The sequence below is a fragment of the Galeopterus variegatus genome, unplaced genomic scaffold (assembly GCF_000696425.1).
Source record: "Galeopterus variegatus unplaced genomic scaffold, G_variegatus-3.0.2 Scaffold2751, whole genome shotgun sequence".
In the NCBI taxonomy this organism is placed as follows: domain Eukaryota; kingdom Metazoa; phylum Chordata; class Mammalia; order Dermoptera; family Cynocephalidae; genus Galeopterus; species Galeopterus variegatus.
In genome coordinates, this window is record NW_007728862.1 from 185563 (window position 1) to 196478 (window position 10916).

The 10916-nt window shown below is 56.8% G+C and overlaps 1 protein-coding gene across 1 annotated transcript in view; it reads left to right on the forward strand.

The window, feature by feature from the left end:
• Positions 1–10916, forward strand: part of COL18A1 (collagen, type XVIII, alpha 1) — a 71242-nt gene that overhangs the window by 21476 nt on the left and 38850 nt on the right. Inside the window, exons 3-6 of the mRNA XM_008582879.1 lie at positions 4654–4723; positions 4902–4988; positions 8499–8558; positions 10580–10688. Coding sequence (XP_008581101.1) covers positions 4654–4723; positions 4902–4988; positions 8499–8558; positions 10580–10688 — 326 coding nt within the window. The remainder of the gene's footprint in view (positions 1–4653; positions 4724–4901; positions 4989–8498; positions 8559–10579; positions 10689–10916) is intronic.

Here is a 10916-nt window from a genome sequence, read left to right on the forward strand (position 1 = left end):
ACTCCGTGTATTTATTACAAGGCTTTCTTACAACATTGTTTCCAGCTCCATTGCAGTGTACATGGCCCTTCTCTAATCACTGGAAGGGCTCTGCAGCTGCGTTTCCGTGACTTAAGGTCTCTGTCGGAGGCGCCTTGTTTCCTCAGTCACTGCATGTACTTTTCTCTTTATGAAGCCGATTCTTCTCTGCCTGGGCTTTCTTTCATGTCTTTCTTTTGACTTCTGCCGTCTCTTCATCCTGACTGCCCACCCACAAATGCCCCTTGGCGCCTCCGGGAGCTGCGCTGTGCTCGGGAGTTTGCGCCTGGGACATGGGCAGCTCCAGTTGGGTGCTGGGTTCTCTCATCTGTATTCTATTCAGTGACAGAAGCGGCTGAGGCTGTGAGTCCTCCTCAGCATGCAGCTATGGCCACATTACATAAAACAAACAGTCTAGGTGCGACGCCGTGTGGCCGCCTACCAGGCACGACAGGTTCATGCCACCAGAGCAGGTGCGTAGAGGAGGCAGGAGGGTTGGTAGTGCCCTCTGACCCCAGCAGTTCTCCTCCTGGGGTCCCCCTGGCCTGGCCACACTAGACCCTGCTCCTGACCAAGGGAGTGCTCGGGGCACCCACAGGTCTGCTTCCAGCCTGGCTCCCTGGGTGTCCCCTGGCTTCTACCCAACACCACCTTCTGTCACCAGCACCTTGACCCTGTCTTCCTCATCTGAAGGGGCACTCACTGGGGGTTTAACTGGACACGATACATGCCCCAGCGTCCACGCAGCATCTGACTTCACTGAATGGAGCCATTTGTAATGAACTGAAGTGCTCGGGTGTGTGTGGGTGACCATGCAGAAGCCACTTGCTCAGCAAATCGTAACGACAAGTGCGGGCCTGATCGAGTGAGGTGGCTGAAGCCCTCAGCACCTGAGCACGAGGATATGGAACCATGACCTCATTGGGGTAGCCGGGGCCAGGCCAGCTTGGAGGGAGGTCCCAGGACTGTCAGCGTTGAGGTGGGGGTGGGGAGGCTGGGCCTGGAGCAGGTTGTGTCCCCTGCCACCCAAACAGGCTCTTCAGCCCTCACTGTCCCAGCCCGGAGATGGCATTTCCAGGCTGGGGGAAGGGGTGGGGCAAAGAAGCCATCTCCAAAGGCCACGGAGGTCCCTGGGAAACAGGCAGAGGGAGACTGAGGACCAGTGGGCGGCCCCAGATCCTGGCTCTCACTGCGGAAGATTCTGACCATTTACACACGGGTTTACACCGTGTCTTCTGTAAGGCAGCACGACAGGGAGCGTTCTACACAATCTGTAGTAACGGAACGCTTTGTGACCCTCAGTTTCCAGCCTCTGGATTTCACCACTTTTGGTTCCAAGTCCATTAAATATTTGCCATGGCCTGTGGCTTTCGCACTACTGACCCTAAACCCACTAAATGTGCTGCTGGGGCAGCTCCAGCCTCTGGAGCCAGTGTCCACGGGCCAAGTGCAGGATCCAGCACTCCTCTGCCCTCTCTGTGCCCACCTTCTCCTGGTCGTGGCCCCCCATGGCACTGCAGCCCACATGCGCGTGTGGTGGGCAAGGTCTGTGGTGGAGCTCAGGGCCTCACAGGACAGTGAGTGTCTGTGTGAGGAGAATTTTCTGGAGCACCCAGGCCCTCCTTCACCTCTGACACCAAAAGTACCCCCAGGCCAGTGCTGTCCCATGGGGAAGCACAAATTTCCAGAATTCAACCCCGGCCCCTTCCGGCCCTGCGGCTCTCAGAAATAGAGACTCAGTCACCACAGCCAGATGTCCTGCCCTTGCCCGGCCTGCACTGCCCGGCCTGCACGGGGTGGGCAAGAATTTGCATCTCAGTGTGTTTCCAGGAAGTGCTGCTATGACAACCCCTGACCGGGCCTGGAGGCTGACTGCAGGAAATGCCCCTCCCCCTGCATTTTTAAGCCAAGAATTGGGTCTCCTGTGCTTTCTGTGGGCAGTGGCATCTGGTGCCTGGACGTGGCAGGCAGGGCCCCTGTGCACACCTGGGCAGGTCCTGGGACTGTTCTCCTCGGCTGTGCCCCACATGCATGTTCTGTCACACACTCACACTTGATGCTTGCACGCAAACACACATGCTCTCACACGCGCTCACTCATGCGCTCACTGACACACCCCTCCTGGGCAACGGCCGCCCTCCTGATGGTTGGAGCTCCCAGAATTCCAGGGTCCCTCAGCTGGACTGACTGGGGTCAAATGCTGTCCTCTCCTCCCACCCATGGGCTGTCCCTTTTCTGACCCAGAGCCCCAGGCCTGGGCCTGTCTGTGGCCAGCCCCCCACGCTGCCCCTCAGATCTGCTGTAGCCCTCGGGGGCTCAGGGCCAAACTGTGAGGCTGGACAGGCTGTCAGCACGATTCCCGCATAGCCAGTCAGAGCCAGGCCTCATTCTGACCTTCATGTCTGTGGGGAGCCCAGCCTGACCATCATGTGCTGAGGACACTGTGGGGCTGGTCCAAGGCCCTGGAGGACTGAGCCTGCAGCTGAAAAAGTCAGTGGAATTTGCACTGGGAGGGGCAGTGGCCAGAGGGCGAGGGTGAGGCTGGGGGCAGCGGAGGTTGCAGAAGGACCTGTGCTGGTTCCACTAGGGCACAGGTGTGTCTGCGCTGGTGTGTTGGAACAAGAGGGGCTAATCTTAGGCCTCATTGAGTGCCCCTGACATGTCCCAACCACACAGGAAAGGACCTCATGGATGACGCTCCCAGTACCCTGTCACTTTCTCCAGTAACTAGAACGAAGCCTCAGCCATCATTGCCTCCTGCCTGCAGTGCTGCTGCCTGCCAGCCTGGAGATTGTTCTGGGGACATTGATGCTGACTCTGCTTGTCTTGGATGCCCTGGGGTCTGGCTACTGTCTTTCCCTTCCCCTGGGTGTCACCTGCCTGGCTGCACCCCAGAAACTTCTGGAACCTCTGACCACTCAGAGTCAGACTGAGAGCAGTGCAGCTACCTGATGCCAGGTGTGGGGGGCAGGCAAGCGGGACTCCCCGGGCACCCACGGAGTTTGGCTCATGGAGGACAGGCCTCGACGTTGTTCCTGCTGTGGGCTCTTGTCTTTGATCTTCTGGAATGTGCCACAGTTAAGTGGGGAGAATGTGGAGACATAGTGTAATCCCGCCAGTGGACACCGTCTACTGCCTTCCAAGATCAACCCAGCGACGGGGAAGTGATCCAGTGGCTTGGAGCTAGGCCTTCCCCAGTGTTGGCGTGTGAAGTGGCAGCAGGTTTGACAACCCTGAGTGTGTGGCCTGCAGCCGTGGAATCAGCCCCCCATGTACTTTTGCAGAAGGCAGACTCGCTGGCATGCTGGGGCATTGGCCTGGTTGGACACTGTGTTGGAAAACAGCAAAGCCATGGTGTCATGGGGCTGCAGGGGTTCCCAAGGCCCTGCCTCCCTCTCCCTGCCTGGCCTCAACACTCACTTGGTTCGTCTTTCACCTACCAGGAACAGGTATAGGTGTATGTGTGCACACACATGCACATGACCACACACAGATTTGCGTGTGTGTGCATACAGGCCATGCACATACATGTACACACACATGTGGATACATCTGCACAAGCCTCACCATTGGCATCAGGAGGGATGGGGATTTAGAGGCAGAACTGATCCAGAAGCTCTGACCCTCCTAGGGAAGGACATTAGGGAGAGCCTAATGGAAGAAGTGGCTTGAGCTGAGCCTGGAGAGCCGCAGGGCCAGGAGGGGCCGGGGTTGAATTCTAGAAATTTGTGCTTCCCCATGGGACAGCACTGGCCTGGAGAGGTGAGTGGAGCCCTCAGGCAAGTGCCAAGCTGGGGACACGCCAGGGTGTTTTTTGCCATGCACTCCTTGGTGTGGAGCAGGGAGGTCATGCACTCATGGCTCCTGCTGATACAGCAGCCTGAGTACAGCATGACAGCATCACCTACACTGGGGCCTGCCGGCATCCAGCCCGCCTGCTTTTGTGCATCACATAAGCCAGAGCGTTTGAATAGTTTGAAAAAACCAAAAGAGGAATATCTTGTGACACATGAAAATGATATGAAATTCACATTTCAGTGTCCACTGATAAAGTTTCATTGCAACAGCCCAGCCCATTCTCTCTCTTATTGTCTGTGGCCGATTTCCTGGTGCTACGGCAGAGTAGATTCCACAAAGACCGGAAGGCCCGCGAGGCCGGAAGTTCTGCCGAACCCTGACCTTGAGCCCTCTACTGTGGGAGTTAATGAAATGTGCATCTTTGAATCGGAAATGTGGTCTCTATTTAGGAAAAAATACACTAAATTAGTAAATCCCAGTGGACTAAAATGTTAAAAATCACAGAAGGTGCTGGAGGAAGCATGTGAACACACGTGTCACTTCCGGGCAGGAAGTAGTGTCATCAGGCTGCAGGTCGCGTGGGTCTGGGGAGCCCAGCTGGGCTGGCCGAGGAGCACATTCCAAGTGCAACGTGACTTTTTGTCTTCGTCCTTGGCTTCTGGTTTTGTTTCCTATAAAAAGGTGAAGTTGCTCCTCCAGATCTAGTCTCTCTCTTCCAGGACTTTATTCAAGCCTCGGCTGCTGCGTCTTAAAGTCAGTATCACTCAGGCGTGTCACATCAGCGAGTCACGGTGCCCCCTCCGTTCACCCACCCCGGCCTTGGTCTCGAGGCGCCAGGACACGCCTTATGGGCTTCATCCCCAAGTCTCCCCTGCATGAGGTGTCTCTGGCCCCTGAGGAGAGCGACGTGAGGGCCTCCACTCTCTGCAGCAACCCTGCCCTCGCCCTTCTCAGGCACATGCCAAAATCTCCAGCATGTTCGGCTCCAGCCTCCGAGCTGGGAGCTGGCGTGAGCCATGGTCTCCCTGTGCCCTGAGCCGCCTGCCCTCGGACCACTGGTGACCTTTCTCTCCCTCTGTGTTTAGGGGATGATCGCAGAGCTGAGGGTGCGTGGGGACCCCCAGGTGAGCCCCCTGCACTGCCTGGACGAGGAGGACGATGATGCAGACGGGGTAAGTGACCGTGTGGGCTGGGGCTGGGGTCTCCCCCGTCGTGGGAGGCTGGGCCCAGGATCGAGGGCTGGCCTTGCCCTGGATCCCAAAGTGATACAATGGGGAAGTCCCAAAAGATGCCACCTGCGGACCAGCAAGCTGGGTAACATTTCATGAGCTCCTGCAATTTCCCTCTGTAGAGAAATATGGAATATAAAGTAAACATTCAAAACCACCCCTGTGATAGCCAATTGGGTGATAAAGCAGATAGGAGTGACCTCGGAAAAATAGACGAGGGCACTTCAAACATTAGTGAAGAGATAGAGGTGAAAGAATACGAATCTTCCCACGAACTTTTTGAAGGTCCCTTATATATGTGTGTATATGGTGTGTGTATGTGTGCATGGTGTGTGTGTCTGTGGTGTGTGTGTGGTATGTGTCCGTGTGTGGTGTGTGTGTGGTATGTGTCTGTGTGTGGTGTGTGTGTGTGTAGTGTAATGTGTGTATGTGGTGTGTGTGTGTCTGTGTGTGGTATGTGTCTGTGTGTGGTGTATGTGGTGTGTGTGTGTGTCTGTGTGGTGTGTGTGTGTCTGTGTGGTGTGTGTGTCTGTGTGGTGTGTGTGTCTGTACGTGGGGTGTGTGTCTGTGTGTGGTGTGTGTGTCTGTACACGGTGTGTGTGTGGTGCGTGTGTCTGTGTGTGGTGTGTGTGTACACGGTGTGTGTGTGGTGTGTGTGTCTGTGTGGTGTGTGTGTGACTGTGTGGTGTGTGTGTGTGGTATGTTTCTGTGTGGTATGTGTCTGTGTGTGGTGTGTGTGTCTGTACGTGGTGTGTGTGTGGCTCGTGTGTCTGTGTGTGGTGCGTGTGTCTGTACATGGTGTGTGTGTGGTGCGTGTGTCTGTGTGTGGTGTGTGTAGCCTCTTAAGCAGAGACGGGCTGTGCTGGGCGTGGGCGGTTGTGTAGATGCATGTACACTGCACATGTATTGAGTATTTTGCCTGATAGATCTATTGCTTTTATACTGAGAGAGATCCTGGAAGTAGTTGAATTTTGTTGTTGTGTTGGGGTATTTCTGGCAGCTGGCCAGGACAGGGGTTGAACCCTAGACCTTGGTGTGGGCAGAACCGCGCTCTTCCCGCTGGGCTAACCAGCCAGCTGTCATTCTTTCCCGGTGGCCATGTCAACACTGGCCACGACAACACTGGCTCCCTGATGCTGCTTCCTGTGTGCAGGGCTGTGGGCTGCCCGGGGGGCGGGNGTGTGGTGTGTGTGTGGTATGTGTCTGTGTGTGGTGTGTGTGTGTGTAGTGTAATGTGTGTGTGTGGTGTGTGTGTGTCCGTGTGTGGTGTGTGTGCGTCTGTGTGGTGTGTGTGTCTGTTTTGTATGTGTGATGTGTTTGTGGTGTGTGTGCCTGTGTGGTATGTTTCTGTGTGGTGTGTGTGTCTGTGTGTGGTGTGTGTGTGTCTATGTGTGGTGTGTGTGGTGTACGTGGTGTGTGTGTGGTGTGTGTGTGTCTGTGTGTGGTATGTGTCTGTGTGTGGTGTATGTGGTGTGTGTGTGTCTGTGTGTGGTATGTGTCTGTGTGTGGTGTATGTGGTGTGTGTGTCTGTGTGGTGTGTGTGTCTGTACGTGGTGTGTGTGTCTGTGTGTGGTGTGTGTGTCTGTACATGGTGTGTGTGTGGTGCGTGTGTCTGTGTGTGGTATGTGTGTCTGTACATGGTGTGTGTGTGGTGCGTGTGTCTGTGTGGTGTGTGTGTCTGTACACGGTGTGTGTGTGGTGCGTGTGTCTGTGTGTGGTATGTGTGTCTGTACACGGTGTGTGTGTGGTGCGTGTGTCTGTGTGTGGTGTGTGTGTCTGTACACTGTGTGTGTGTGGTGCGTGTGTCTGTGTGTGGTGTGTGTGTCTGTACGCGGTGTGTGTGTGGTGCGTGTGTCTGTGTGTGGTGTGTGTGTCTGTACACGGTGTGTGTGTGGTGTGTGTGTCTGGTGTGTGTGTGTGGTATGTTTCTGTGTGGTATGTGTCTGTGCGTGGTGTGTGTGTCTGTACACGGTGTGTGTGTGGTGCGTGTGTCTGTGTGTGGTGCGTGTGTCTGTACGCGGTGTGTGTGTGGTGCGTGTGTCTGTGTGTGGTGTGTGTAGCCTCTTGAGCAGAGACGGGCTGGTGTCTGTGTGGTGTGTGTGTGTCTGTGTGGTGTGTGTGTCTGTGTGGTGTGTGTGTCTGTACGTGGGGTGTGTGTCTGTGTGTGGTGTGTGTGTCTGTACACGGTGTGTGTGTGGTGCGTGTGTCTGTGTGTGGTGTGTGTGTCTGTACACGGTGTGTGTGTGGTGCGTGTGTCTGTGTGTGGTGTGTGTGTACACGGTGTGTGTGTGGTGTGTGTGTCTGTGTGGTGTGTGTGTGACTGTGTGGTGTGTGTGTGTGGTATGTTTCTGTGTGGTATGTGTCTGTGTGTGGTGTGTGTGTCTGTACGTGGTGTGTGTGTGGCTCGTGTGTCTGTGTGTGGTGCGTGTGTCTGTACATGGTGTGTGTGTGGTGCGTGTGTCTGTGTGTGGTGTGTGTAGCCTCTTAAGCAGAGACGGGCTGTGCTGGGCGTGGGCGGTTGTGTAGATGCATGTACACTGCACATGTATTGAGTATTTTGCCTGATAGATCTATTGCTTTTATACTGAGAGAGATCCTGGAAGTAGTTGAATTTTGTTGTTGTGTTGGGGTATTTCTGGCAGCTGGCCAGGACAGGGGTTGAACCCTAGACCTTGGTGTGGGCAGAACCGCGCTCTTCCCGCTGGGCTAACCAGCCAGCTGTCATTCTTTCCCGGTGGCCATGTCAACACTGGCCACGACAACACTGGCTCCCTGATGCTGCTTCCTGTGTGCAGGGCTGTGGGCTGCCCGGGGTGCAGGGAGGGTCAGCCGCTGGGGCATCCTCTACACACACCCCCCACCAGGGCCCGCCTCAAACTGTGCGGTCGTTAGTGGACTCAGGTGACATTTCCCCTCTGGGTTTTCATTAAGTTCAAACTGTGGCAGAGAGAAGGGCAGTCCCCCCGAGAGCAGGTCAGATGCACAGCCGTGGGTACAGTGAGGATGTCGGTCCAGGCAGGCGTCCGGGGTGGACGTGATGACAGGCCATGTCTCCATGGCGGCGCTGCTCTGTGTAGAGGCTGCTGGGCTTCACGAGGCACTTCCTCGACGGCAGGCTCCCACCTGGCACGGCCTGCACACTGACGAATGCTGTGCCCTGAGCGTCCTGGAACGGGGTGGCCGTGGAAGGAGAAGGGAGTCCCTTCCTCAGGGTTCTCTATGTCTAGCCAACGCCAAGCTGAGCTCTGAAGGGCCGTCCAGTTGATCTGGCTGGACACGACTTACTGGTCACCATCCTCCCCTGACTCCTCCCTCCAAGGATGCTGGGCACAGCCGCGAGGGGCAGTGTTGGTGGGGCTTCAGGGAGTCCGACGCTGCCACCTGGCTCTCCAGGCCCTGCGGGGGTGGGTGCCCGGGCCACGTTGTTCCACTCATTTTTCTCAAATCCTTCAGGCGTCCGGAGACTTCGGAAGTGGACTGCAGGAGAGCGGAGAGCGCCTCACAGAGGGAACGGTGAGTCGTGCGTGAGGCCAAGACCACCCTCCTGCTCCTGAGAGGGCTCGCTCTGGCTGGGGTCCGACCCCAGCAGTGGGGGTGCACACAAGTGTGCGACTTCCACGGGCTCCTCTGTGTCACGAAGACAAATTCTCAGAGGGAAAGGGGAGGTGGGGACATGTCTGAGGATGGGCTTGCCCCTTCCAGCCCCCCTCCTTAAAATGAGGTTCCTGACCCTAGCCTTCCCGGCTCTGTGGAGTGACCCTGGTGTTCCAGCTGCCCCTGCTCCGCATTAAATTATAGGCAGCCATAACGAACCAATGGGTCTGTAAATCTGTTAGGGTGAAGAAGGGTTCTTCTGGGGAGCCAAACTGTGTTTTTTCCGGCTTGGGCCACCTGAAAAAACACACAGGAGGGGGCAGGAGGAGGATCCAGGGATATGAAAGGGCCGTGGGTTTTTCCAGTGTGGATGAACTGCGTGGGCCCCTCTGTGCCCCCGGCATCTGGAGGGAGGTCCTGTCTTCACAATGGGTCTTGACCCAGGGCTTGGGTTCTGGGGACTCCATGACCTTTGCACTGGTGTGTGTGGGGTCAGGCAGCTTTTGGGGAGAGAACATGCGCCCAACTGGGACTGGTCCTACCACCCAGCAGGACCCCCGGACACAATACAGGATGGCAGCCCAGCGATGGCCCCTGCCAGGGTTGGATGGGCTCTCACCCTGCAGCTGCCAGCCCTCTTCTGCAGGGTTGGTCCTGGGGACTGTTATGTCTCTCCAGGGGCCTGGGCATGTGGGCTGGGCCGGGCTGAGATGAGATGACTCAGCCTTGGGATCACTAATAACCGGAACGGGGCCCTGTTCACACATTCCCACCTCGGCCCCACAACCTGCTGCTTAATGAAGCACTTGGCCCTGGCCAGGCCAGCACTGTAGAGAATCGGGCCCAGCAGACCGGCTGTATGGGGCATCCCTGAAGGGCCTGGCCAGACGACCAACTGTGTGGGAGCCTCTCTCAGGCTGGCGAATGCTCTGGTCTCCCACTGCAGCCCCACCCCAGCAGACCGGCTGTATGGGGCATCCCTGAAGGGCCTGGCCAGACAACCAACTGTGTGGGAGCCTCTCTCAGGCTGGCGAATGCTCTGGTCTCCCACTGCAGCCCCACTCTGGGATATCTGCATGGCCAATCACAGCTTGGGGCCCCCTCGGACCCTCCTCTGGGTGACCAGGTGTTGGCCGAGGAGGGAAGACCTGGGGTCCAGCTCCGGCTGCTGCTCACCTGCCAGGCATCAGAGGGAGCCCTCGGTCAAGCTTCACGGTCACTGCCTGGCCAGAGTGACCACGGGGCCTGTCCACCAGGATGTGCGGGCCACATGCGGAGATGTGTGGGGGCTCTCGACCGCACATTTGAGCACCCACTCACCTGCGTCCTGGAAGCACCATGCGCCTTTGGGAACAGGGGAGATGGATTTTCAGAGCAGAGCGGTTGTCCACTCAGGGCCAGGGATTCCTAGGAATCAGTCAGCAGTGGCAGCTGCAGGCATGGGGCCCAGGGCATGCAGACCCCGCTCATGACTCTCAACGAAGACACACCTGCCCTGCAGCATAGCTCACACCCCACAGCTGTGCAGCTGGACACGAGGAGGCTCCGCAGGCACCTGGCACCATGTTTAAGACTCACCCTTCCATGTCCCCCGACTGTGGGAAGTAGCGTGTCCTGGGCCCTGACAAGGCTCTGCCACTCCTGGTGCTCAGGGAGCCGTCAGGCTGAGGAGGGGACTTGCTGAGCTCGCAGGGTGGGGCAGCCAGGGCTGTGGAGACACTGTCCCCAGGGGCTGTTCAGCAGAAAACCCAAGCAAGCAGCTCTGGAGGGAGTCCTGGAGCTCCTTCTAAGATGATGTTTTTCTTATCTTTCTTAAAACCCGTACATATTTTACTTCACACGCCAAGTAAATCTTGGCCGGACAGATTTGCCGGCACACGTGCTCATAGGACCACACGTGTGCTGGGTACTGAAGCCAGCTTGTCACTTTCACCTGCCAGGCCACGTCCCTCACACCCAGCCTCCCCCAGCCTCCCCCGGTCACTCCTCCACCCACAGAAGACTCCAGAGCCGAAGTCCAGGAAGAAACCACGGTGGTGCCACTAGCAGGTAAAGCTTTTCTGTGTGTTGTGTGTGTGTGTGTGGGGGGGGTGTATGGTGTGTGTATGTGTGGTGTCGTGGGTGTGGGTGTGTTGTGTGTGGGGGGGTGATGTGTGTGGTGTGGTGTGTGATGTGTTGTGTGTTGTGTGGTGTTTTCTTTGTTGTGCTGTGGTGTGGTGTGTGTGTGTGTGTGTGATGTGGTGTGTAGTGTGTGTGGTGTGGTGTGTGTTGTGTGTG